Raw genomic sequence first — 26,994 nt, 5'->3', positions numbered from 1 at the left:
CTGGGGCTCTTATTGCCGAGTGTGTCATTTAGTCAGGGTGGCAAATGGGTAATAACTGTGCCTGTAAACACGCACCCTGCCTCCCCATTCCTGTTGTCGCCCCTCTGCTGGGGGTGGTCAGAGAAGCAGACCTGCTCACCGAGGCACGCAGGACCCACAGTGACTCCTGTTTGCATGGGACCAACCCCTACAAAAGATACGTCGCTCCAGCTGCAGGATATTTTTATTTTTTGGCTGAGCTGCCTATCACATGTGATCTTAGTTCCCTGAATAGAGGTCGAACCTGTGCCCTGCCCCTGCATTGGAAGCACACCGGAGTCTTAGCCATCGGACCGCCAAGAAGTCCCGAGCTGCAGGAAATTTAAGGTCATTTTTCCTCTGAAGAGCTGATGGCATCTCCCACACATTGTTATCCTTTCGGTTTGGACAGACGCACTGCTGTCCCTCAGTGATGGACCAGAGAAACAAGAGAAAGCTTTCTGTGCAGATGCATTTAACCGGCAGAGACTGCCTCCAGGGGAAGCTTCCCTCTCTTGACTTCTCAATCCTGGCTGCGCCTCAGATCGCCAGAGGAGCCTTCAAGAATCCTGAGGTTCAGCTAGCACCCCAGACCAAGAAGGCCAGACTTAGGCCGCAGGACCCGGCCATCGACGTCTGACAGCTCTTTGGGGGACCTCAAGGTGGAACCCTGGTCAAAACAGCTGCTCTTCGACCTCTAAAAACGTCTTCGTATTGGACGAAACCCACACCTGTGTTACTATAACTCTGCGTCGATTCACCTGCAAGCTCTCCACGTTGTAAATCACCCCCTTTGCCTCTTTCCCGTGGAGAGGGAGGCGGGCTCTTTTTCCTGATAACTGGGTTGTGGACGGAGGTTCCCAGGTGACTCAGCGGTGAAGAATCTGCCTGACGATGCAGGAGAGGCGGGTTCGGGAAGATCCCCTGGAGCAGGACACGCAACCCGCTCCAGTATTCTTGCCTGGAGCATCCCATGGCCTGAGGAGGCTGTCGGGGGCTACAGTCCATGGGGTTGCAGAGAGTCGGGCACAACTGAGTGCACACACGTGCACAGGCTGTGGATGAGGCAACAAAGAACTAAATTCTTTCCAACTCTCTTGCTTGCTGCTGGCCTGAGCTGAGGAGGGTCGTTCTCCCACCCTCAGGGGCTCCCTGCCAGAGGCGGGATGTACGGGTCCTGAACTCGCCCTCTGGTCTGGCTCAGACAGGGCAGGGGGCGCTGGTGCAGCCTCACCCGGGGGCTTCATTATGCCGGGGTGCCGGCATCAGGCGTCGTGGAAGCAGCTGTTAGCTCCGCTCAGCATGAGGCAGCCGCACTGGCGCCTGGGGCCGTGCCCGTCGCCACCTCTCAGTTACGTAGCCAGCGTCTCTTGTGCTAAGAGGAGCCTCCAAATGTGTGATGCCCGCTGCAGGGACGGCACATCACACATCTCAGCCCGCAAGGCCCACTTACCCCCAGGAGGAAAAGGACCACACCAGCAGCCCAGGTGCTGAGTGAGCAGAAGCACAGGCCACCGAGGATAGGTACTTCTTTTGCTTTGAAAAATCAAGAAGGTAACCTATGTGTTAACCAAACTGCATATAAAGTAAAATCGCAACCCTTCCTCTTCCCAAAAATAACAGAAAAAAAAAAAAAGATTTTAAAAAGGAAATATGCTGAAACAGTAGCAAGGGTTTCCTTCTGGTGGTGAGATGGATGATTTCCACCTCCAACCCTGTTTTTTCCCCCTAATTCACTCTAGTTTACTATCTTTCTAAAAAGAGCATTATTACCTTTAAAATCTGAAAGCAAACATAACAAACTTCCAAAAGTTAATCAACTATTTAGAAGCTAAGTTGATCAAATAATCCAACACACTAAAACCCAGTGGAATAAACCTCAAAGTACTGTCTCCGCTAATTCCGGCTGTAGGAGAGGCCACCGTCAAGTGTCTGCGTTTTCATACAAATATTCCAAGGCAGGAGTCGCTCGTTTTCACATCAGCTAACATTGAAAGTGAAAGGCGGTCCGTCGTATCCAAGTCTTTGCGACCCCACGGATGATACAGGGCTCCCATCTCAGAAACTCAAGAAAAAGAGAATATAATCTAGTAAGATGTTCACATCTCCGAGGGAAAAACGTATCCTAAATACAAGAGGCAACATATCTCTGGAGAAGACCAGTCCATGTGTATCTTCCGTTACAGAAATCCATTTCCGACGGACGGCGCTGCTCTCAGCTGCCTTCAGGCCCGTCTCTCCCTGGCACCCGGGGGCCCCAGAGCTAGCCGCCTTCAGGCACAGGACAGGTCTCATTGAGGGTCCATGACTCGAGGTCCTTCTCCATGCTCACTGAGTCGGGGCCGCTTCAGCTCCGGGGGGCTGACCTGAGGGTCTGCAGGCGTCTCTGAGGCTTAAACACACACAAGGTTGGCAGGTGAGTGAAGATGTCTCTAAGTTAAGAGCTGAAGTTTACGAGATAAATTTCGTGTCCAGACAAAGGAACTGGACTGCCTGGCCTGGTCCTTCGTGGATCTGAGGGGGAGATCTGACCCAGCGATTTGCAGCCAGGGGTGGCTGTGCCCCTTGAGGGACAGTGGGCAGAGTCTGGTGACACTGCAGAATGTCACGAGGAGGGGGAGGATGAGAGTGCCCAGGGGTGCTGCTACGCCACCTGCATCCACAGGACAGCCCCACAGCGAGGACTGACGCCCATAGCGCCAACAGGGCTGAACTGAGAACCAGCTCTATGCCATCTCCCCGCCTCAGGTTTAAACGACAAGCCTGGTAAGATGCATCCTTTTTTAAAGCCAGGTTTTATTTATTTTTATTTATATGGCTGTGTGGGGTCTCAGTGGAGACACACAGGATCTAGTTCCCCAACCAGGGATTGAACCCAGACCCCGTGCACTGGGAGAGTGGAGTCTTAGCCACTGGACCACCAGGGAAATCCCAAGATGCATCCTTGCTTTCTCAGAAGTGACTTAAAGTCACGCAGTGTTCATTTCCAAAAGAGACAATATTCTCGTTAATTATATTAGACCAGTAACAGTGTCACTTGAAAGTGAAAGTGTTAAGTCACTCAGTCATGTCTGACTCTTTGTGACCCCATGGACTGCAGCCCACCAGGCTCCTCTGTCCACGGGATTTTCCAGGCAACAATACTGGAGTGGGTGGCCATTCCCTTCTCCAGGGGATCTTCCCTACCCAGGGATCAAACCTGGGTCTCCCACATTGCAGGCAGATTCTTTACCAGCTGAGCCACCAGGGAAGCCCACAGCATCACTCACCTGATTGAATTTCCTCTGTGGAAGGGCTGGAAGTTATAGGGGTTGATATGGAGTTCAGTGGAGAATCTGTCTTTAAGGGTATTAAGTTTATTCTCCTGGATTAAAAAGAGAAGTAAAAGGTCGTGAGCGTCACAGAGGTTGACCGTATATGGTTCCAAGGTTCCGAGGAAACAAGGAAACCAAGGCCTCCTTACTTAGTAACTAAGGATCATGTACTCAGTTAAATCGTCACATAAATAATAGTCAACCAGTCATCTAAAAGCTTCAAAATCCATGCTTTGTTAATTTCCAATGACACACTAACCACCCTGCTAGGTGCTTCATATAAAGCCTATCGGACGTGGCTTCCAGCATGAAAGCTCTAAGACACGGATGGTTCTTTTAAAAAAACCCACAGTCTCAATTCTCAACAGTTACTTTTTTAAAATTCTAACTGCAAGAAGCTCACAGGAAATTAAGGGGGGGACTTTAATATCAAAAAGACTTCAAACACCATCCCACTCCCCTCCACCACCAGAAGCGAGGTGGATGGAGGTCTGAGCAAGGACAGGGCCCCTCAGACGTCAGGAAACGTTTCTCTGGCCGCCGTGTGGGAGCTTACACAGTACAAGGCGGGGGGCTTTCAGCTCGTGCTGTTTTTCCAACCGCAAGGACGCGTTCTTCCTGCATCTAAGTGCTTACCGGGGTGTGGGCTTGCTCCAGGCCTGCAGGGTGTTCAGGGTGACCCTCCGGGACGGCTGGGCCTTGGCGTTCTGACCGCTGGGCTGCAGGGGCTTCTCCTTGGGAGGCCCTGCTGGGGAGCCTCTGGCACCAAGAGCGGCCGCGGGGGTGTCCTTGGCCGCTGGGGGGGCCTGAGACTGTTTTGCCTGTGGGGGGGTGGCGGAGGGGCTGCTGGGGTCCTGCACTCTGCCGGTGGGGGTCCCCTCCCCCGGCCTGGGTCCTGGCGAAGACCCAGAGGGGGTCTGACCCTTGGTTTTCTTCGCTGTATCAGGAGTTCGCATGCTCAGAACCGGCTTCTCTTTCAGGGGGATTCCAAGCTCATCTTTCTCGAACGTCACGAAGGAGCAATAACCGTCCGTGGAAGAGATGGCCAGGAAGGCCCCATCGCTGGACCTTCATTCCCAAAAAGAAGCAGAAGTGAGGAAGTTTACCGAACGCTGTTGGCCACTCTGGGCACGCTCATCACCAGGCAGAAAATGGAAGTGTGAGCACCGTCCCCAGCTTTGTTTAAAGACAAGAGTCCTTGTGGGGAGGGGGCCCGGCTGAGAAAGGGCTCGTGTGACCCCTTCCCCGCCCCCCGCTCCACCCGCCTCGAGCTTCTCAGGGCCCCAGCATCTCTGCCTCATCATGAACTTCACCGGGGAATCTAGGTGAGACGGCTTCCTCTCGCCTACCAAGATCAAAAGAGGACTAAAAGATCAAGAGTTACAAAGAGCAAGAACCAGGTGGCGGGGTGCCCAGGCCCAGGCTGGGCCCCAGCGGGCGAGAGACGGAGGAAGGCGCCCGGGGTGCTGAGAACCCCAAGCAGGAAGGCCAGGGCGGCGACCCCCCAGGACGGGCCCGCTTCCGGGGCCCCCTCTGTGTCTGGGATTCCTTCCTCCCGGGGGCCTCTGGGCGACCAGGGAGCCCAGGCGTCTTCCCCTCGGTTTATGAGAATGAGAAGAATCCACAGGGTGATCCGTGTGGCATCAGCACCACCGAGATGACCACCAGAAGCAGTACTGTAGCAAGTGAGACACAACTTTCCTTGTTAATACTTTATTTCCAAAAAAAAAAAAAGCTGGTAAATAAGAGCCAACCAAGCCAACTGCAGGGCTCCCCCAGGGGAGGGTACGTGTCCTCACTGTCCACTCACCAGGAAATATCACTCAGGGTGTGGTAATGGATGTTGGACACGTAGCCGAACGGGAACAGCTGCTGGGTGTCGTACAGAAGCACCGAGTCCTCGGAAGCCACGGCGAACACCAGGCGGTACGGCAGGCTTACCAGCTCCATGCCCGGTTCTGATGACGGGCGAACACAGGGGCAGAGAAGGTCAAACAAGCCAAGCTCTCAGAGCAAACACACTCCACCCCACCCCTACAAAGCCCCGCCCCTGGGGACATAAGTGACATAATTTCATAAAAGACTAGTTTGCTGTATGCCTTACAGAATTCACTTTTGTCTTACTTTATATATGAATATCAGAATCCAGGGCTTCTGAGATGGCTCAGATAGTAAAGAATCTGCCTGCAGTGTGGGAGACCAGGATTTGATCTCTGGTTGGGAAGATCCCCTGGAGAAGGAAGTGGCAACCTACTCCAGTATTCTTGCCTGGAGAATCCCAGGGACAGGGGAGCCTGGTGGGCTGCCATCTATGGGGTCACAGAGTCGGACACGACTGAAGCGACTTAGCAGCAGCAGACTACGATAACAACATCTGGAGAGGACAGTGGCACCCCACTCCAGCACTCTTGCCTGGAGAATCCCATGGACAGTGGAGCCCGGTGGGCTACAGTCCATGGGGTCACAAAGAGTTGGGCGTGACTGAGCGACTAACACACACCTAAGAATCAAGGAGAACCACGCATGAACCAATGAGGACACCACGTTCTGATCTGAGACTCACGGGTACCTGAGATCCGAAAAGAAGGGAAGGAAGGTGTGTGGATGAGGCAAGTCACCCCAGGGTCAGTGCCTGACGAGGAAAAGTCAGGGTCACATAGAAACACCTTATCAAGGGATGTTTTCATGCTGTCTGCACTGTGCTAAGTTGCTCAGTCATGGCCGACTTTTTGCGACCCCATGGACTGTAGCCCACCAGACTGCTCTGTCCGTGGGGATTCTCCAGGCAAGAATACTGGAGTGGGTTCCCATTTCCTATTCCAGGCTATCTTCCCAACCCAGGGATTGAACTCAGGTCTCCTGCATTGCAGGCGGATTCTTTACCAGCTGAGCCACCAGGGAAGCCCAGGAGTACAGGAGTGGGTGGCCTATCCCTTCTCCAGAGGATCTTTCCGACCCAGGAATCAAACCAAGATATCCTGCGTTGCAAGCGGATTCTTTTACCCGCTGAACTAGCAGGAAAGCCATTCACGTAAAGGTTTAGAAAGCTGAAAACAGCTTCTGCATCTAGCCTTGGAGGAACAGGGACCAACTGACACTTCCCCTGAAAGAATTAAAATACCTGGCAGAACACTGAAACCAGGGGCCAAGGGACTCTGTCCACGAGCCCATGAAGGACAGCGATCTCACAGAGATGGGAAGCAAGAGACCCAAGCCCCGCCACCGCCCCCGCTTTCTGCCTGGAGGTTCCAGGCCCCGCAAAGGTGGAGAAGACCCAGGCGGTGCCCAGCAGACGCCCCAAGCTGGGAGCCAAGAGGCCTGGTGGAGCATGCGGTGGCGAGGCAGAGAGAGAGCTGCGGGGGCCTCCCAAGTCTTCAGCCGACGCTGGCAGTAAACGCATGTGAGAAAACTATGGGAAAGAAAGAGTCATCCCTAAGGAGGCCAGCAATCAGACAGACAAACAATCCACAGGATGGGAGGAAGTATCTGCAACTGATGCTACGGACAAGGGCTTGATTTCCCAAATACACAAACAGCTCATGCAACTCAACAACAACAACAAAACAACCCTATCAGAAACGGCCAGGAGACCTGAATAGGCATTTCTGCAAAGAAGACATCCAGATGGCCCAGATGAAAAGCTGCTCAACATCACTAATTAATAGAGAAATGCAAATCTAAACTACCACCTCACACTGGTCAGAGTGGCAATTGTTAAAAAGTCTACAGACAACAAATGCTGAAGCCAGGGAGCACAGCCAAAATTTAGAAAGAAAAAAAAAAAAAAGAATGAAAATACATCTGTATCCACTAAGGTAAAATCCCCACAATGTCTAATAAAAAATTACCAGGCACGCCAAGAAGCAGAAAAACATCCATAATGAGGAGAAAAAAGTCAATCGAAACCAACCCTTTGTACACAAAGCCATTAAAAGAGTTGTTTTTAAAAACTGTAGTCCACGTGTTCTAGAAGCAAAAAGAAAGCAGATATGCGTAAGGAAGAACCAACTTGAACTCTGGAGATGAAAACCACACTGTCACAGGAATACACTGGATGGCACCAAGGGCAGGTGACAGAGAAGAAAAGGTGCGTGAACTCAAAACACGGCTGTAGAAACTATCCAAAATAAAACGCTGGCAGGCGGGGGGCGGAGGTGGGGGAGTCCAGTAACAGAGCATCAGTGAGCCGTGGGTGCTTCAAGCAGCCGGATACACGTGTGGCTGGAGTCCCTGAAGAAGAGGGGAGAGAGGATGACAGCAGAAAGTCTCTGAAGAAGTAACTGGCGAAGTTCCCCACATCCGGGACTTTCCTGGAGGTCTAGTGCCTAAGATTCTGTGTTCCCAACACCGGGGGCCTGGGGTTCAATCCCTGGTCAGGGAACTAGTTCCCTCATGCCGCAACTAAAGATCCCGTGCCCACAGCTAAGACTGGGTGAAGTTGCTCAGTCGTGTCTGACTCTTTGCGACCCCATGGATGGTAGCCTACCAGGCTCCTCCGTCCATGGGATTCTCCAGGCAAGAACACTGGAGTGGGTTGCCATTTCCTTCCCCAGGGGATATTCCCAACCCAGGGATCAAACCCAGGTCTCCTGCACTGCAGGCAGATGCTTTACCATCTGAGTCACCAAGGAAGCCGCTGATCGGGTACAACCAAATAAATAAATATATTCTTTTTAGAAGCTCCTCTAATTTGATGGAAACTATAAACTTGTAGATCTAAGCCAGTCAATGAACCCCAAGCACAGGAAACACAAAGAAAACTGCGGCAGGCACACTGGGATAGGACTACTTACAGCCACCAACAAACAGAAAAATCTTAAAAGCAGCCAGTGGAGGGAAAACAGTTACACAGAAATCCAGTTCATGTATCAGTTTTACTGCACAGGGAACTGATGATGAATGACAGTCAGCCAAGCAGCAGAGAGACAAAGCTCCTACTTTCATTCCTTTACAGTTGCTTGTAGCAAAAGAAAAAGAGTGTATTCTAGACAATGCATAGGCTGACACGTATTTTGATAACGTCAATCTTTGCTCCTGCTGCTGCTGCTGCTGCTAAGTCCCTTCAGTCGTGTCTGACTCTGTGACCCCATAGATGGCAGCCCACCAGGCTCCCCTGTTCCTGGGATTCTCCAGGCAAGAACACTGGAGTGGGTTGCCATTTCCTTCTCCAATGCATGAAAGTGAAAAGTCAAAGTGAAGTCGCTCAGTCGTGTCCGACTCTTAGCGACCTCACGGACTGCAGCCTACGAGGCTCCTCCGTCCATGGGATTTTCCAGGCAAGAGTACTGGAGTGGGGTGCCATTGCCTTCTCCATCTTTGCTCCTAAGATTGGTCAAATGGAACTAAACCCCATACTCACCTCTTCCCTCCCCGCCCTGGTCACTTAACACACCTGCTTCTGCCGCAGGCCTGAGCTCAAAGTAGACGGGGCAGCAGCGGACAGCGAGCGTCGCCTTCGCAGGACACGGAAGGTGGGCGATGGGCCTGGAAGATGAATTGCGGTTTTGCAAAAAGGCACTGTCACTTAACAAAAGCAAAAAAAAAAAGAATGGGTAAACGTTTCATATATTTCTTTAATTGCCTACCTTTTAAGATTTTTCCTGGAGAAAACGTAAGTCGTGTTCGTTACATTTTCACCGGATTCCACGCACCCAGCTGAAGAAGCAGGAGAGGAAGATGAGGCCTGTGTTATTATCAGACTGTTCACCAGCAGAGACGCAAGAGCATCAGTTCTGGTTTATATAAGATTCCCCAGAAAGATTATTTCCTGTACAATGTTTGATGTCTGAGGATAAATGCAAACATCTCGTCCCTGTCTGGGCTCAGCCCTTACTGCGGTTCTAGCCACCTGTCACCCCACTAAGTGTCACCTCCCAAGGGGCTCAGCCGCCTGGGAGCCCCTACCAGGCCTGGGCAGGAAGAACAGAAAGCAGGGACCCTGGCCTCAGCGGACCTCTGCCTGGGAATCCAGCCAATCCCTGTGGTGAAGCGCTGAGATCAGACCCTCAGCTTGCTGTCCCTCTTAATTCTGACCCCAGCTGCCACGCAAAGCCTGAGACTTGGGTTTCTTCAATCTGCCTGATGGCACCCTGAGGCTGCCAGGAGACCAGCCCTCTGCTGACATCTCCAGCCCCTGCAGAAGCTGCCTTTGCCCTGGGGAGCAGTCCACATCTGAGAGCTCACCTCAGGCTATACTCAAAACCAGGTCAGACCTTGTTGGAGAATGCCAGTCACACACAGCTACTCTTGGGAACATCTCCCTGTTTTATACTAACATTTCCACACACCTATACAACCACACAGTCTTCCACATGACCATTCCATACCCCCAGGGGAGGGCAGCAGACAGACCCAGTGTCTCCCTACCCTCTCCCGCTCACCCATCCTTCCATCCCTAAATAATCGATCTTAACAAACCATTGGGTCACTGCTAATTTCCTCCATGCTCACATAATCATCACAACCAGTTATAACTCAACTGCAGGTATATTATACAGTGGCTTTTTAAAATCTATTTTACAAAATGGGATGTTATTCACACTTGTGCTCATTACCTGCATGGCACCAATGGATCCTTTCTTTAGTAGCTGCCTGCTGTGCACTGGTATGAAAATACCGTAATTCATCCTCTCTAAGTGAGTACTGCTTTTTGGTTTTTTTTTAACAACTACAAACAATGTTTGCAATAAACACACTTGGACATATACCCTATGAACTGTTTTCATTTCTTAACGAAGTGAATCTCAGACGACTCAGCAAAGCAGATGCACTGAACGATTATCAGACTGCTTTCCAGAAAGGCTCTGATAATCTATACTCCCTCCAGCAATAGCCACACCCACACCCTTCAGCCGTAGGTATTTTCACTGTTTTTCAGTGTGACATGAATAGAGCCATACCTAACTTATATCAAGGTAACTGGCACTGCCTTGACTGTTGCTGGGTTTCTGAACATTCTCCTGTGTGTGCTGATATCACATGAAGATCTGCTTTTCTACAAACTGCCTTTTGTATCCGGCTCTCATTTCTCTCTTCCAGATTTTTTTCCCTTTGTTTTTTTGTTCTTCTTGCCAATTGGAAGAGCGCTCACATACGATATCATTTAGCACTTCCTTTCCTGTTCCATGAACATTATTTTCCAGCTCCATCATATGACTACTGATATTGTCTACTGCATCTCTTGCCTATAGGCAACATCTACATTCTACAGCCAAGTAGGTCTGTCATTTAAGAGCTTCTGGGTCTCCAGTCTTTTGCTTGGTCTTTCCCAGTCCTAGAAAGGCCTTCTAGATTTTCTTCTAAGAGTTTTACATTTTCACTTTTTATATTTAAGTACAGAGTTCACCTGAGATTTATTTTTATACATAAGCTAGGAATCCAATTTCATTTTCTTCCATACATCTAGACATTCCAGCATTCTTCACTCACTAACCCATTCTTCCCACTGAAATACCCTCAGGTTACCTACTAAATTTCCTTTTGTCCCAAGATCTATTCCTGGATTCTGCTCTGGTCCACTAATCTATATGCTTATTCCTATACCGATACAGGTACAGAGGAGCCTGGTGAACTAGTCCCTAGGGTGGCAGAGTCGGACATGACTGAAATGACTGAGCACCCATACCAATACCATACTGATTTGATAACAGTTATTGTTGTTCAGTCACTCAGTTCTGTCCAACTCTTTGTGACCCCATGGACAGCAGCACACCAGAATTCCCTGTTGTTCTTCAATATCTCCCTGAGTTTGCTCAAACTCATGTCCATTGAGTTGGTGATGCCACCCAACCATCTCATTCTCTATCGTCCCTTTCTCCTCCTGCCTTCAATCTTTCCCAAGATCAGGGTCTCTTCTAATGAGTCGGCTCTTTGCATCAGGTGGCCAAAGTATTGGAACTTCAGCTTCAGCATCAGTCCTTCCAATGAATATCCAGGATTGATTTCCTTTAGGATTGACTGGTTTGATCTTGCAGTCCAAGGGACTCTCAAGAGTCTTCTCCAACACCACAGTTCAAAAGCATCAATTCTTAAGCACTCAGCTTTCTTTATGGTCCAACTCTCACATCCATGTGACTACTGGAAAAAACCATAGCTTTGACTAGACAGACCTTTGCCAGCAAAATAATCTCTCTGCTTTTTAACGTGCTGTCTAGGTTGGTCATAGCTTTTCTTCCAAGGAGTAAGTGTCTTTTAATTTCCTGGCTGCAGTGATCATTCACAGTGATTTTGGAGCCCAGAAAAATAAAGTCTGTCACTGTTTCCATTATTTCCCCAACTATTTGCCATGAAGTGATGGAATCGGATGCCATGATCTTCGTTTTTTAAATGTTGAGTTTTAAGCCAGCTTTCTCATTCTTCTCTTTCACCTTTATCAAGAGGCTCTTTAGTTTCTCTTCGCTTTCTGCCATAAGGGTGGTGTGATCTGCGTATCTGAGGTTATTGATATTTCTCCTCGCAATCTTGATTCCAGCTTGAACTTCATCCAGCCCAGCATTTCACATGATGTACTCTGCATATAAGTTAAATAAGCAAGGTGACAATATACAGCCTTGACATACTCCTTTCCCAATTTGGAAACCAGTCCATTGTTCTCTGTCTGGTTCTAACTGTTGCTTCTTGACCTGCATAACAGGTTTCGTAGGAGGCAGGTAAGGTGGTCTGGTATTCCCATCTCTTTAAGAATATTCCAGTTTGTTGTGATCCATACAGTCAAAGGCTTTGGCGTAGTCAGTGAAGCAGATGTTTTTCTGGAATCCTTTTGCCTTTTCTATGATCCAATGGATGTTGGCAATTTGATCTCTGGTTCCTCTGCCTTTTCTAAATCCAACTTGAACATCTGGAATTTCTTGTTTCATGTATTGTTGAAGCCTAGCTTGGATAATTTTGAGCGTTACTTTACTAGCATGTGAGATGAGTGCAACTGTATGGCAGTTTGAATATTCTTTGGTATTGTCTTCCTTTGGGATTGGAATGAAAACTGACCTTTTCCAGTCCTGTGGCCACTGCTGAGTTTTCCAAATTTGCTGGCATATTGAGTGCAGCACTTTCACAGCATCATCTTTTAGGATTTGAAAGAGCTCAACTGGAATTCCATCACCTCCACTAGCTTTGTTAGTAGGGATGCTTCCTAAGGCCCACTTGACTTCACATTCCAGGATGTCTGGCTCTAGGTGAGTGATCACATCACTGTGGTTATCTGGGTCATGAAGATCTTTTTTGTATGGTTCTTCTGTGTATTCTTGCCACTTCTTTTTAATATCTTCTGCTTCTGTTACGTCCATACCATTTCGTTTGTGTGAAATGCTGCCTTGGTATCTCTAATTTTCTTGAAAAGATCTCTAGTTTTCCCCATTCTATTGTTTTCTCTAATTCTTTGCATTGTTTGCTGAGGAAGGCTTTCTTATCTCTCCTTGCTATTCTTTAGAACTCTTCAGATGCGTATATCTTTCAGCATTCAAATGGATATATCTTTCCTTTTCTCCTTTGCCTTTCGCTTCTCTTCTTTTCTCAACTACTTGTAAGTCCTCCTCAGACAACATTTTGCCTTTTTGCATTTCTTTTTCTTGGGGATGGTTTTGATCACCACCTCTTGTACAATGTTACGAACCTCCATCCATAGTTCTTCAGGCACTCTATCATATCTAATCCCTTGAATCTATTTCTTACTTCCACTGTATAATCGTAAGGGCTGGGATTTAGGTCATACCTGAATGGCCCAGTGATTTTCCCTACTTTTTTCATTTTAAGTCTGACTTTGGCAATAAGGAGTTCATGATCTGAGCGACAGTCAGCTCCTGGTCTTGTTTTTGCTGACTGTATAGAGCTTCTCCATCTTCGGCTGCAAAGAATATAATCAATCTGATTTTAGTATTAACCATCTGGTGATGCACATGGTTATAGTCTTTTCTTGTGTTGCTGGCAAGAGAGTGTTTGCTATGACCAGTGCATTCTTTTGGCAAAAGTCCGTTAGCCTTTGTCCTGCTTCATTTGGTATCCCAAGATCAAACTTGCCTGTCCCCAGGTGTCTCTTGACTTCCTACTTTTGCATTCCAGTCCCCTATGATGAAAAGCACATCTTTTTTTGCACTATAAAGTCTCTGACATTCAGACAAGGAGATGCTGCTCAAGTGTTATTCTTCTTTCATATGTGCTACATTCTCAGTCGCTCAGTCATGTTTGACTCTTTGTGACCCCATACACTGTAACCTGCCAGGCTCCTTTGTGCATGGAATTTTCCAGGCAAGAATACTGGAGTGGGTTACCATTTCCTTCTCCAGGGGATCTTCCAGACTCCCTGGATGAGAGGACTCCCAGGATTGAACCTGCATCTCCTGCATTGCAGGTAGATTCTTTACCACTGAGCCACATGGGAAGCTGTTGCATTATTCTTTGCATTTACTCAACTAAACAAATCTGAGATGTCATCCAATTAAAAGAACAGAAAACCAAAAGAAACAACCAAAAAAACCTTAAATGGGATCCTAAATGGAAAACAATGAGTATGTTAATTTTTAGAACACAAAATATCTATTTGTTCAGAACTTGTTTTATAACCATCAATAAGACTTTCTAGTCTTCTTCATCAAGGCTCTGTGCCTTATTAAATTTTTTCCTATGTAGTCCCATGTCTTCTGGACTTTGCATTATTATGAATGGAACAACTGTCCTTTTCACATTTCTAAGTACTTATTCTAGTGTAGCAGATACAGAATTTATGTATTTTTACAATATTTAGCCACTTCATCAAATTCTTTTTTTGATTCCGATAGTATTTTTTTAATCTCTTAGATTTTCTAGAAACATAATCCTATCACAACGTTTTCTCTCTTCTTTTCCAATCTCTGTCATTGCATTTCCTGCATTTATTAACACCACTGAGAATCGTTAACAGTGACAGTAGAAACCCATCTGGTATCCGATTTGAACTGAAAATGTGTTTAGAGCTGCCATTTAGAAAAAGGATTTGATACTGAGTTTAGTAAGTAACTTTTAATATACTTAGGCAACTATTTACTCTTGGTCCTGGGACCACCCCCAAGCCAATGTCATTCCCACATGTTCTCTGCTGTCCTTTTACAGTCTGATCCGCATGTCTGTGTGATTCACACACTCCTGGGGGCCCCCACCCAGCCTGGCTGGGACACATAGTGGCAAACCTGACCCGCGCCTTCCCGTTTCGCTGAGCCCGGGTTCACATCACTGAATCACACACAGGATGGTACCTGAGCAGTGGAGCGCAGGGGTCGGTCGGTCTCTGAGACCACGCTGGCCATAGCACTGTCCTGGCTGATTCTGCTAGGCTCACCCTCTCGCCCTCCTGCAGACAACAAGCCTGATATGTCCTCGCTGATTCTGCTGACCTGTCAGACTTGACCACTACACTCCCACAAGTTATTCCGACCTGACTTGTCTGTGTCTAGACCCTGTCACAACAGGATGCTTCATTACTCAGAATAAACACGATAAGGGCACTTTCTCATTAGTTTTAGAACTATGACCTCAGTATACATGTCTAGGGAAAAGGAATTTGTTAAAAAATTTTTTTAATTGAATTTATCTAAGAGAATACATTTATCACTCTAGTCTAGTGGCTCCCAAACTTGTCTGTGTGTTAATACCACTGGGGATCTTTTTGAAATTCCAAAACCCAGACCACACCCTCCAAACCAGTTAAAATACAATCTCTAGGGGGGTGGGACCCAAGTACCAGGACTTTCGGAAGCTCCCTGGAGGTTTTGGAAGGGCTTCCCAGGTGGCACTAGTGGTAAAGAACCCATCTGCCAATGGAGAAGACCTAAGAGACGTGGGTTCAATCCCTGGGTCGGGAAGATCCCTTGGAGGGCATGGCAACCCACTCCAGTATTCTTTCCTGGAGAATCCTGTGGACAGAGGGGTCTGGCGGGCTACATGGGGTTGCAAAGAGTCAGACACAACTGAAGCGACTTAACAGAGTTCAGTGTGTGGACAAGCTGGGATCACTGCTTTCCTCAGAATTCCCTGAGCTGCAAAAAGCAGCCCAGAATGAGGAGCACAGACCCCAGCACTGCTGCCCTCCTGCCCTCAAACCCAAAGCTTCGTGAAACACACCTGGTGTGAGGAGCAAAGATCCATCAGGAGTGAAACTCAGTCTTCGGAAGAACGACTTCATGCTGTCGTCGTGGAACATCCGGTAACTTCTTGCCTGCAGCACATGAAGTTTACATGTTATCCCGAATCTTCGCATTCACAATAGAGGCTTACCAATTTCTATCTCTTCACTACATATTGTCATCTATTACTTGACATAATAATAGGTATGAAATTGAAACACATTACAACTCAAATAATCACACAGGACTGCAAAGGCCATCAGTCTTGAACTCATCTCCCACTGTTGATAAGGAAAGCCGTGTGTGTGTGTGTATGTATATCTACGTGTTTGAAAGTGAAAGTGTAAAGTTGTTCAGTTGTGTCTGACTCTGCAACCTGCCGGGCTCTTCTGTCCCTGGGATTCCCCAGGCAAGAATACTGAAGTGGGTCTACGTGTTTGTGTGGTTCAACAATTATTAAATGCATATACCTCTGTAAGAACACACCACACTGTGAGCAGTGCTTTGCCTGGGCAATGAGACTGGGAAAAGGCAGGAAGGTAACTAGGAGCCCTTTTGTTTGTTATCTGTGTGTTTATATTTAGAATCTCCCACCGAATGAACCCTTTTTAAAAAGAAAACAGTAACCCCATCATCTTCTCAGACAACACTGCTTGAACACCTATGTGGAACAGTTTTTGCTGCCATGCACCTAACACTTTACAAACACTAAGCTTTTAATCCTCCAGACCCAGCCCAGCCCGCAGCTCACTCTGCCTTAACCTGCTGCCCAGGACTACTTTGCAGTCATCCCTCCTTTGCTCCAGTAACTAACTCGCTCCCTTTCAGCTCCTTGTCTGCCTTAGTACTCCGTCATCTGACATCTCAAGGACCAGGGTGCTACCTTTATTTGCCACTTCTCCCCAAAGATCAGAACCCTTCCCATTCCTGGGTACCAGCCCAGTGGCCTGCATTGCCCCTCTACCTGCCTGGAAGGTGCTGGACCCACCTGCCTTCCTGTTGCCTAGGGCTGGGATACTCCTGGTCAGTGGTTCCTGGCCCTCACTGCACCTCAGACCCCGGGGCCCTGGCTGCCTCCAGCCACGTGAAACACATCTCTGGGGGTGAGGCCCAGGCACCTGTACTTTTACATGCTGCCCAGGTGACTCCATAGCTCATGCAGGACTGGAAACCACTGAGCTTCACCACCTACTCTTCCCCTGGCCTCCAGAGGTCCCCACTCCCACTCAGGTCAGCCCAGCACCCCCACACTGAGACTCGGCAGTCTGAGAGGAAGTCACACTGCAGTTCAGGTGTGGGGGCCTGGCCGCCAGGGGCTTAGCCGCAGGATACAGAGGCGCTCACGGCTGGGTCCCAACTTAAGCACAGGTGGGATGAATGTCAATCCTGTACCTCTCCTTCGGCCCCCACTCCAGACAGCATCTTTGAGACGTTAAAAGCCACACGTTTCTTCTGCGTGCTGTACACCCTCAGGATCCTAAACAAAGAAGACAAGTCTGACCTATCTCTTCTAGTAAGTGAATTACGTTTCACATAGAAACAATCTAGTACCAGAACTAAAGACTGCTTCAACAACTTGCGGCCTGCAAAACCACTGACCAAAGACTTTCACACTTAACTGAATGACTCGGGCAAATATTAACAATTGAAAGGCTACCGCTAATGAAGGGGGGAAATACGCTGTAATTTCACTTTTTTATGGAATGTTTCAACTTGTCAAGGGAGATGAACTTCGGGTCTTGGACGTGTGGCCCAATGGCCATCTGCACGACTGTTGTGAAGTTGATTTTGTGTGGAAGGGTCTTGGCCTCAGGGATTTGCAAGAGTAAGGAAAACGCTAGCAGGTAAACTGGTTGTTGGTAATATATTATTCCCCAAGCCGATCAGACTGTTTCACTCCTGAGTGTTGAATAAAACACATACACCAGGTGATTACCCTGGCAGTCCAGTGGTTATAACTCGGCCCTTCCAGTGCAGAGGGCATGGGTTCAATCCCCAGTTGGGGAACTAAGATCCCACATGTCACTGGGGCAAAGCCAAAGAATTCCCCCACATATACCAGAAAATAAATGACATCTGAAATGTTACAGGACATTCTTCAAAAGATAAACACTAATTTTTCCTTAGTGTTTTCATTCCAGGGTTATCTGAAATCCAGTTTGTTATACTTAAAAGTAGCTGTATGTGCTTAGTCACTCAGTTGTGTCTGATTCTGAGACCCCATGGACTGTAGCCCACCAGGCTCCTCTGTCCATGAAATTCTCCAGGCAAGAACATTGGAGTGGGTTGCCATTTCCTACCCCAGGGGATCTTCCCGACGCAGAGATTGAGCCTGGGTTTCCTGTACTGCAGGCAGATTCTTAACCATTGGAGTCACAGGGGAGGCACTTCTCAATTATGGCAGTAATAAACCTAACAAAAGACTTTAGTATAATTTGGCTCTATAAGCTCTATATTAAAAATGTCATTATGCACTTTTTTTCTGGTGATAATTTTCAATCTAAAACAAATCTGCAAATGGCTAGAGCAGGACCATTATAAATCTGAGAAGCAAAGCTGAAGAGACATGAAAAAGGACTATTATGACTGGTGAGGAATATGATTGGTACCTCTGTTGTTGTTGTTTTTTTATTAATTTGGCTACACCAGGTCTTGTTGCAGCATGTAGGATCTAGTTCCCTGACCAGGAATTGAACCCAGGTCCCCTGCAGTGGGAGCACAGAGTCTTAACTACTGGGCCACCAGGGAAATCCTCCTGGCTTTTTAAAAAATTCTTTGTTCCAAGAACACAATTAAATTACTGTATTTAATTACACCAGTAAATACAGCAACAGGACCTCCTTGAAACAAGGAGGAAAACAAGACAAAATATCTTCTTTTCAAATTAATTTAAATGGAGTTGTTGAAATCACTGTAGCAGTAAACACTAATCAAAAAAATGAAATAAATATCCAACCTTACCACTAGGTATCTCTTCTTTCCTAAGTCATATTTATAAAAGACTTTTTCTTTAAAAAAGTTCAGATTTAACTCAGAGCCATTTCTGCACTCACTCACCCATTCAATAAAGACTTAAGTACTAACTTTGTGTAAGGCTTTTGTCCTAATCAGCTTCCAATTTCGTACTCTGTTTTAAGAATAATGGTAAAATAAAACGCTTTCTATGAAATCAGGAACAAAAGAATCAAAGCTAGATTGTGGTTTATATTGGTTAAGCTGTAATAAAAATACCTCTGAAGAAAATTTCAAGCTAACAGAGATGAGGACAACTCGTCAAATACTAACTTACCTGTCGCAGCTCAGGGTAGCAACATATTGACCCAAAGGATCCCAGGTTACTCCTTGTACGTAACTTTTATGTTCATTAAAAATTGAGATCTTCTGGCCTATGGATAAAGCATACAACACATTACTAAAACCCGCTAATGCACAAATGGTATAAACTACAATTTAAGTATTATTCCTTTGCTGTTCCATCATTCAGCACCAGGTGATTGAGCCTCTGTACCAAATCCCACGTCAGGTTCTGGGGTCAAAGATAACTTCACATGGTCCCCGATCCCAGGGAGCTCAGAGCTCCCAGTGGCAGCTATGCACACACAATACCCTTGGAGAGCAAGCTGGAGAGAAAGAATACGAGTGGCAGGGTCAGTGGGAGTGGGGAACAGACCACTACAGGGCACACACAGACACCATGGGGAGGACGAGGGGCAGCCAAGAAAGCAGGGGGCGAGGGTGAAGGCGTGACCTCAGAGTTCAGGTCTCCAGGTAAGGCAGGACATAGGGGGCCAGTGGGGAGAGAAGGCAGTATTCTAAGCAAACCCACGGGGTGAAAGCCAGCTTGGCGTTCGGGGAAATGACAGGCAGCTGAGACCGCTGGTGTGTGTAACACCCTCATGTGCGAGAGAAAGGTTCTGGGGGCTCACAGTGCGGCTCGGCGCAACGCTGAGCTGGGAAGTGACCTGCATGTCAAGGATGAAGCTGAGGGTTGAAGAGAGCACACACAGGAAGTGTCACTAGTTGGGAGGGGACAGGAGACCGGGTGAGAGCCAAGGGCCTGCCCCAGAGCAAGGCGGGCCGGGATGGGAAAGGGCTTTGGGGGAGAAACGTGGAGGATAAAACAGTCGCACACAAAGACAACATGGAAGAACCGAGGAGGGAGTGAGGAAGCCTTGGCCGGTCTTTGAGAAACAAAACCCTCTTTTAGGGGGAGCACTCTACACCTGGCCACTCATTCTGGCGATTTCCTTGCCTCTCACTTACTCAATCTTCTGCCAGGGGCACCCGCTCCCCACACCCACCACTGCCCCCTAAAACCGCAGGCCTCGAGGTAGCCAGGGACCTTCGTGTGCACACCACAGATGTCAGAGTAACTGTCCGTCCCCCTCCCCTTCATGAGGCTCTTCTCTGGGAGTCTGCTGAGATTAAGGTGGCTGGGGGTGAAGAAGTAGTTTCAGGAGATCTTCAGAGGTTTGTGGGGGAGGCTATTGGGGGAACAGGGGTGGGACTGGACCTCACAAGCAAAAGGGGCAGGGACCTTGGGACCACCCACCCGCCCCCGAAGGCTGCTGGAGACGCATTTGCAGGGGCTCGGGGTGCAGCGTGTGGGTCTGTGACCAGCTGTGCTCAGCCCGGGACCAGGACCACAGCCGATCCTGGGCTGGGGTTTGTCTTGGTAGGGCAGGTGGACGAAGACGGTCCGTGTTCGTACATGATCCCCTTGGGAAACAAGCAGGACAGGGAGAATACAAGAGGCCGGAGGGGCCGACAGACCAGGAAGCAGAGGGCTCAGTGGACCGCGGGGCTCCTGGAAGGAGACGAGCAAGAAGTGGAGGTGCTGAGGGACCAGCCGCAGATGTGCTGATGTAGGGGGCAGGCCGCCTGGCCTGAGGTGTCCCTATCAGAGCTGTCAGAGGATAGGCCTTCAGAGACAGATGCCCAGCTCTGGGACAGCAGACAGCAGACAAGACAAGTGTGGACCAAGTGGGCATTCTTCTTCAAGGGCCATCCTGAAGATGATTTCAGCTCTGGAGTCAAAATCACTGCAGATGGTGACTGCAACCATGAAATTAAAAGACACTTGCTCCTTGGAAGAAAAGTTATGACAAACCTAGATAGCATATTAAAAAGCAGAGACATTACTTTGCCAACAAAGGTCCATCTAGTCAAAGCTATGGTTTTTCCAGTGGTCATGTATGGATGTGAGAGTTGGACTGTAAATAAAGCTAAGCCCCGAAGAATTGATGCTTTTGAGTTGTGTTGGAGAAGACTCTTGAGAGTCCCTTGGACTACAAGGAGATCCAACCAGTCCATCCTAAAGGAGATCAGTCCTGAATATTCATTGGAAGGACTGATGCTGAAGCTGAAACCCCAATACTTTGGCACCTGATGCAAAGAACTGACTCATTTGAAAAGACCCTGATGCTGGGAAAGGTTGAAGGCGGGAGGAGAAGGGGATGACAGAGGATGAGATAGTTGGATGGCCTCACCGGCTCAATGGACATGAGTTTGAGTAAACTGGGAGTCGGTGATGGACAGGGAGGCCCAGCCTGCTGCAGTCTGTAGGGTCACAAAGAGTAGGACAGGACTGAGCGACTGAACTGAACTGAAGGTGATGGGCAGTAGATGGAATCACAGCACGTGCAAATCCACAAATATAAAAACTTACTGACTTTGAATAACCTTGCCCATGTTACACGTTTAAAACAAAGGCTTACAATAACGTCTCTATTTCCACACTCCTTAAAAACTGTTCCTCCCCCTGCCCCCTTCTCTGTTGTCCCAGGATCAGCATGCCACGTGCTAATAAGTAAAATCAGGTTGCTCTATTGCTCAGAGCCCTTCGGCAGCTCACGATCACACCTAGGATAACCTGAGACCTGACCCGGGTGGCCAGGCCCACCACCACCCTCCAGCCTCAGGTCCTCCTTCCCCCTCCTCTCCTGCACACCCTCAATTTCCTGTTGCCTGGACACAACAAGCCGTTCCAGCCACAGGGCCTCCGCACCTGCTGTTTCCACAGGCGGGAACACCGTTCCCCGAAACAATGCACACAGCTCACTCCCCAACTTCATTCCAGTTTCTTTTCAAACTCCACGTGTTCAGAGAAGCCTTCTTGATCACCCAACCACTCTCAGACCCCCTCAGGGTGCTATCACTTCCTAACATTGGATGGACGTTTGCGTACTTATTCACAATCTGCTAGAACGCGACCATCATATTTGGGTATTTTCCAGCACCTGCAAGAGTGCCCAGAGTGCTGGCAGTGTTCAAGGTCATTACAGCTGGTTTCAGAGGTGCTGGATGGAGTGTCCGCAGACACCAAAATATCAAGGTTTGGGTAAAAGAAAATGAGGATGCTGGTCACGCTGGCCCTCCCCTTGGCAGAAATGTCACGGGCTGATTAGAAAGAGTGTGTGTGACACAGAGGAGGCAAGAGAAGCTGCTTCAGTGGACAGCATGGAACTATTAACACAAGAGGCTTTTACAGCATGTACGGAAACCGGGCGGATGCAGGGCTGAGACTGTAGGGGATGCCAACAGCCACAGCCTGACCCCTGACCTGGGTATCTGGGCTGGTGGAGAATGACCAGATAAAGGAGAGGAGAGGAAGAGGTTTGGGAGAAAACACCAAGCTTGATTGCAGGACTGCGGCAGGGAAAAGTGGTTAGGCACTGGCCACCACGGCTACTTTCAAACTGTAGTTAACTTCTTACATGTTTACCTCCCACCTCCTCCCACACCCCTCCAAAACAGGTTCTTTCAAAGCAGCGAGGTGTCCTTTGCTTTATTTGATGTCCTGAAATGTAAACCTGACCACGAAGTGAAGTGAAAGTCGCTCAGTTGTATCCAACTCTTTGAGACCCCAAAGACTATACGGTCCGTGGAATTCTCCAGGCCTGAATACTGGGGTGGGTAGCCTTTCCCTTCTCCAGGGGGTCTTCCCAATCCAGGGACTGAACCCAGGTCTCCCACATTGCAGGTGAATTCTTTACCAGCTGAGCTACAAGGGAAACCTGATCACATCTACCGTTATATCGAGCAGGCAATGCCCCACTGATGATGATGACTTGATAACCTTCCAAGATCCTCAGGTCCTTGAAGGCCGGGATCAGCCCTGTCCCTCCCCACCTGCTCCCCCGTCATGTCTGCACCCCCAGGCGTGTGGTGTCTACCTTGCTTTGGCATCAGCAACTCATGACTCATAACACCACTGCTAAACCTCATACATTCCGACTGCATCCCTGGCTTACGGGGATAATTCCTAAGCTGTCCAGCTAAACTTCTGTTTCAGTTTGCTAAAGAATCTCTTCTGAGGCATTTCATGGTTCAGCTTTTCAGCCACTTGGAATATTGCTCCCCTAATAATGGGCTTTCCTAGTGGCTCAGACAGCAAAGACCCTGCCTGCAATGCAGAAGACCTGGTTCCAACCCTAGGTCGGGAAGATCCCCTGGAGGAGGAAATGGCAACCCACTTTAGTACTCTTGCCTGGGAAATTCCATGGGCAGAGGAGTCTGGCAGGCTGTAGTACACGGGGTCGCAGAGAATCGGACATGACTGAACGACTAACACTTGCACTTTTCCCCCGACAATAGCAAAAACACATCAGCTACCTTTACTAACGTCCCACATGATGGCCGTGTTGTCCACAGAGGCAGAAGCCATTAAATTCCCGTCAGTGGCCCAGCAAATATCATACACGTCTTCTAAGTGGCCCCTAGAATCCAAAGAGGAAAAAGAAAAGAAAAAGCAATTCTTGTCTTGAGGAGAGGAAAAAAAACAAATGTCAAAAATTTAAAGGCAAACTCAGGGCCCACGCATTGGGATTGCAGAATTCCCACTAGAGCTACATTAGCTATATAGCTATATCAGCTGTAGCTATAAACTACTACCTTCAAGGATACTTGTATCTTTAAAATTGATTCAAGTTTACTAAAGAAAATTTTATAAGAGAAACTAGGAAAACCTATTTTAATGGCTTTTAATGGAAAATCCATTTTAATCCATATTTTTATCTTTTTAAGCCAGGGGTCCCCAACCCCTGGACTGGTACCAGCCCGTGGCCTGTTAGGAACTGAGCTGACCGGCAGGAGGCTAGGAGGAGGCCGGAGGAGGCAGGAGGAGCCGAGTGAAGCTTCGTGCGTATTTCCAGCCACTCCCCGGCGATCGTATTACTGCCTGAGCTCCGCCTCCTCTCAGGTCAGAGGTGGCTCTGGATTCTCACAGGGCCGCGAGCCCTGACGGTGCTTGAGAGGGACCCAGGTGGCAGGCTCCTTGTGAGAATTTAATGCCTGATGATCTGAGGTGGAGCTCAGGCCATGATGTGAGCTCTGGGGAGTTGCTCAGGGAGGAGGACTGCGGGAGACCATGAAGAATCAACTGCCTGCAGACTCATATGCAAACTCTATCACTGAGCAGCAAGTGACAACTGTATAATTATTTCATTATATATTATAATGTAATAATAATAACAGAAATAAAGTGCACAAAAAATATAATGTACTTGAATCAGCCCGAAATCACCCCTCACCCCCAGTCTGTGGAAAAACTGTCTTCCACAAAACCTGTCCCTAGTGCCAAAAATATTGGGGGGCTGCTGTTTTAAACTATGCCTACATTACTGTCTTGCACAAGTAAAAGTTTTAAGTGAGATATGAAAGTCTAAATGCCTATCAGCTGAATGCATTCAGGTCCTAAAGCTAACCCCTCCGCAGGTCCCTCCCAAGGTTACCTCAGGGTTTTTACGACAGTCCAGTTCTCCTTGTTCAGCTGAGCCTCATCCTCGTCCTGAAAAGCAACCTGTTCCGGCTCCTTGTTATCATTCACCTTCCAGAGCAGAATGACAGCATCTGCAGAGTGAGTCGATTAAACGCAAGTCACGCTTTCCTGTGTGGCCTCTTCACTTCTGGATTTTTAGGACATTAAACAATATCTACAGACACTATGGCCATGAGGATTTACCTCTAAGAATTCGGGCAGGAACAGCAAGTTTCCCTTCTGAACAAAACTTTCTACTAATTTACTGTGTTCTTACATTGTTTTTTTCAGTATCAGATATTTTACGCTCTATAATGGAAATTTTGGGGGTTTTTTTGGGGGGTGCATACTGGGTGGCTTATGGGATCTTAGTTTCCTAACCAGCAATGGAACCAGGGCCCCCAGCAGTGGAAGCACAGGGTCCTAACCACTGGACCGCCAGGGAATTCCCTCTATAATGGGAATTTTCAAATGTATACAAAAGTACAGAAACTGTTCACTGCAGCACTGTTTACAATAGCGAGGACATGGAAGCAACCTAAATGTCCATCAACAGAAGAATGGATAAAGAAGACGTGGTACATAAATCCAATGGGATATTATTTAGCTATAAAAAAGAATGAAATACTTCCCATAACATATCCCCGTAACTCCCCTAAATTATCTAAATGACAGATTCAGAGGGTCAAGCAACCTCTGAAATGAGAAAGTATATCTAGCTCAAATCTCAGTATTGACTATGAGACATGTATATATCTGGTTTCTAAAGATTCAAAGTAAAATACTCACCATCCCCTCCCGATGCTAAAATTTCCCCATTTGGAGAAAAACGTACGACATTGACCGCTTTGGTATGGCGAGCAAGATTGGATAAAAATTCAACGATGGCCTTTCCATCTGGTCCTTTTTCTACCTTCCAGACCTGTTGATACAAAAACACTCATTCAGAGAAACATGTAGTGAGCAGGCTTCATACTGCACCTACTAAAACAACCCTGTACTGATTTTCAGAAAGAAAATTCAGTTTCTGTTTTGAAACGTAAGAGGAAGTAACTCCTATCTGAAACATAAACCTCCAGCGCCACTGCCTCCCGCTTCTTCCTTGTGCAAACTCTTCCCCTAGAGGAAACTGGCTCAGGGTTCTGAAATAATAACATCACCACATCCAGCGACATCAGTCTATGTAACAGGACCCTAGGAAGAAAGTTGCTCTCTATTGCCTCATTGTTGACTCAAGGTCCTGACAATTTATCCATCTGGGCTGGATACACATATACATACACTTTGTCGCTCAGTTGTGTCCGACTCTTTGAGACCCCCATGGACTGTATTCCACCAGGCTCCTCTGTCCATGGGATTCTCCAGGCCAGAATACTGGAGTGGATTTGCCATTTCCTCTTCCAGGAGATCTTCCCCACCCAGGGATCCAACTGGCACCTCCTGCCTTTAGCAAGCGGATTCTTTACCGCTAGTGCCACCTGGGAAGCCCCTGGGCTAGGTAACTTAGTACAATAATTTGTGATGATTGCCTGCAGTGTGCATGCTCAGTCCTGTCCGACTCTTTGCAACCCCTGACTCTTGTGTCCATGGGATTTCCCAGGGGAAAAAAATACTGCAGTGGGCTGCCATTCCCTCCTCCAGGGGGATCTTCCAAACTCAGGGATCGAACCTGCGTCTCCTGCATTGGCAGATTCTTTACCGCCGAGCCGGCCACCTGGGAAGCCCTGCGTTTAACAGTCATTATAAAAACAGAAGAGTGGAGAATGCCACTTCAACGTTGCTTCCTGAGCCCTTCCCATTCCCCATGCCCCACTTACCCTGACAGCCGTGTCCACCCCAGCGGAGGCCAGCCGGTGGATCCTCCCGGCGGCTCCATACTGGAAGTCCAGGCTGTACACCGGTTCCTTGTTGTGCCAGGCGATCTCGCAAGTGATGACTTTCATCCTCCGGGGTCTTCAAGGAGCGAAACACAGTTCCTCAGGGGGTGGTGGGGAGTGCCCCCGTTGGTTCTCCAAAGACGGAGGAGAGAGAGCTGCAAATGGTTGGTGATGAGATGAATCTTCGAGCCGGGGACTAGGCACTGAACGCTCAAGCCTGAGCCAGGAGCCCTGCCTACCATTAAAGACGCTGCTCTGGGAGAGGATGTCAGTGCGGCCCTCTGACGCAACCCTCGCAGCGCCACCTTAAGTGGTTCGCGGAGTCCGCGGCTGTTTTCAGTTTATTCTCCGGGTACGTCCGGAAAGCAACGAGGGACGGACACCCAGGGAGGGGAAAGCAAGGCCCGGGCCGGGCCAGGCCTAGCTGAGAGGGGGGCGAGCCCAGGGATCAGGGGGTGGGCGCCCCGGGGAGACGGCTACCGGGGATGAGGGAGGGCCGGGGCCGCGGGGGAAGGACTGTTCGGCGAGCCGACCGAGGCCGGGTACGAGGGGGCAGCCGGGGAAGCCGGAACCGGACCTGACTGAGACCTGGCTGAGAGGAGGCCGCCGGGGGCACTGGGGCCGGGCCGGGGGCCCGCTGAGCACACGCGCGCTTCTCCGAAGCTCTCCCGGGTCCTCGCGGCTGGCCCTCAGCGAGGGCCGCTCGCCACCCTCACCCGGCCCCTCACCCCTCACCTAGGCCCTGCCGGGAAAGCGCGGGGACGCGAGAGTCCGCGCGGGAGAACCAGTACCTGCAGGGAAGCGCTCAGACCGCTGGGCCACCAGCTCCCGCCGCCTCGCGCGCACCGCTTCCCGCGCGCCGCAGGCCCTGCCTCCTTGTGGGCGGGGCCCTCGGGACTCCCCGCCTCCGCGTGGGCGGGGCTCTAAAGACTGAGTGT

General features: G+C 48.8%; 1 protein-coding gene across 2 annotated transcripts; it reads right to left on the bottom strand.

The window, feature by feature from the left end:
* Positions 1–205: 205 nt before the first annotated feature.
* Positions 206–26,994, bottom strand: CHAF1B (chromatin assembly factor 1 subunit B). 2 transcript variants are annotated; one of them, XM_006044060.4, is made up of 14 exons: positions 26,848–26,994; positions 25,997–26,211; positions 24,969–25,101; positions 24,154–24,271; positions 23,036–23,139; positions 18,711–18,807; positions 16,814–16,898; positions 15,420–15,513; positions 8,918–8,987; positions 8,692–8,816; positions 5,143–5,290; positions 3,969–4,400; positions 3,288–3,382; positions 206–2,410 (listed from the first exon to the last, which is right to left on the bottom strand). In XM_006044060.4, exons 2-14 carry the CDS (start codon positions 26,120–26,122, stop codon positions 2,310–2,312), a joined length of 1,728 nt encoding a protein of 575 aa, XP_006044122.1. In that variant the 5' UTR covers positions 26,123–26,211; positions 26,848–26,994; the 3' UTR covers positions 206–2,309. The 2 variants fall into 2 exon arrangements, with proteins under 2 accessions (XP_006044122.1, XP_025149455.1); XM_025293670.2 differs by having other exon boundaries at positions 1,744–2,410; positions 8,725–8,816.

The sequence above is a fragment of the Bubalus bubalis genome, chromosome 1 (genome assembly GCF_019923935.1).
Source record: "Bubalus bubalis isolate 160015118507 breed Murrah chromosome 1, NDDB_SH_1, whole genome shotgun sequence".
NCBI classification, from domain to species: domain Eukaryota; kingdom Metazoa; phylum Chordata; class Mammalia; order Artiodactyla; family Bovidae; genus Bubalus; species Bubalus bubalis.
The sequence above is the reverse complement of the archived record's forward strand: the minus strand, read 5'-3'. Positions and strand labels throughout refer to the sequence as shown.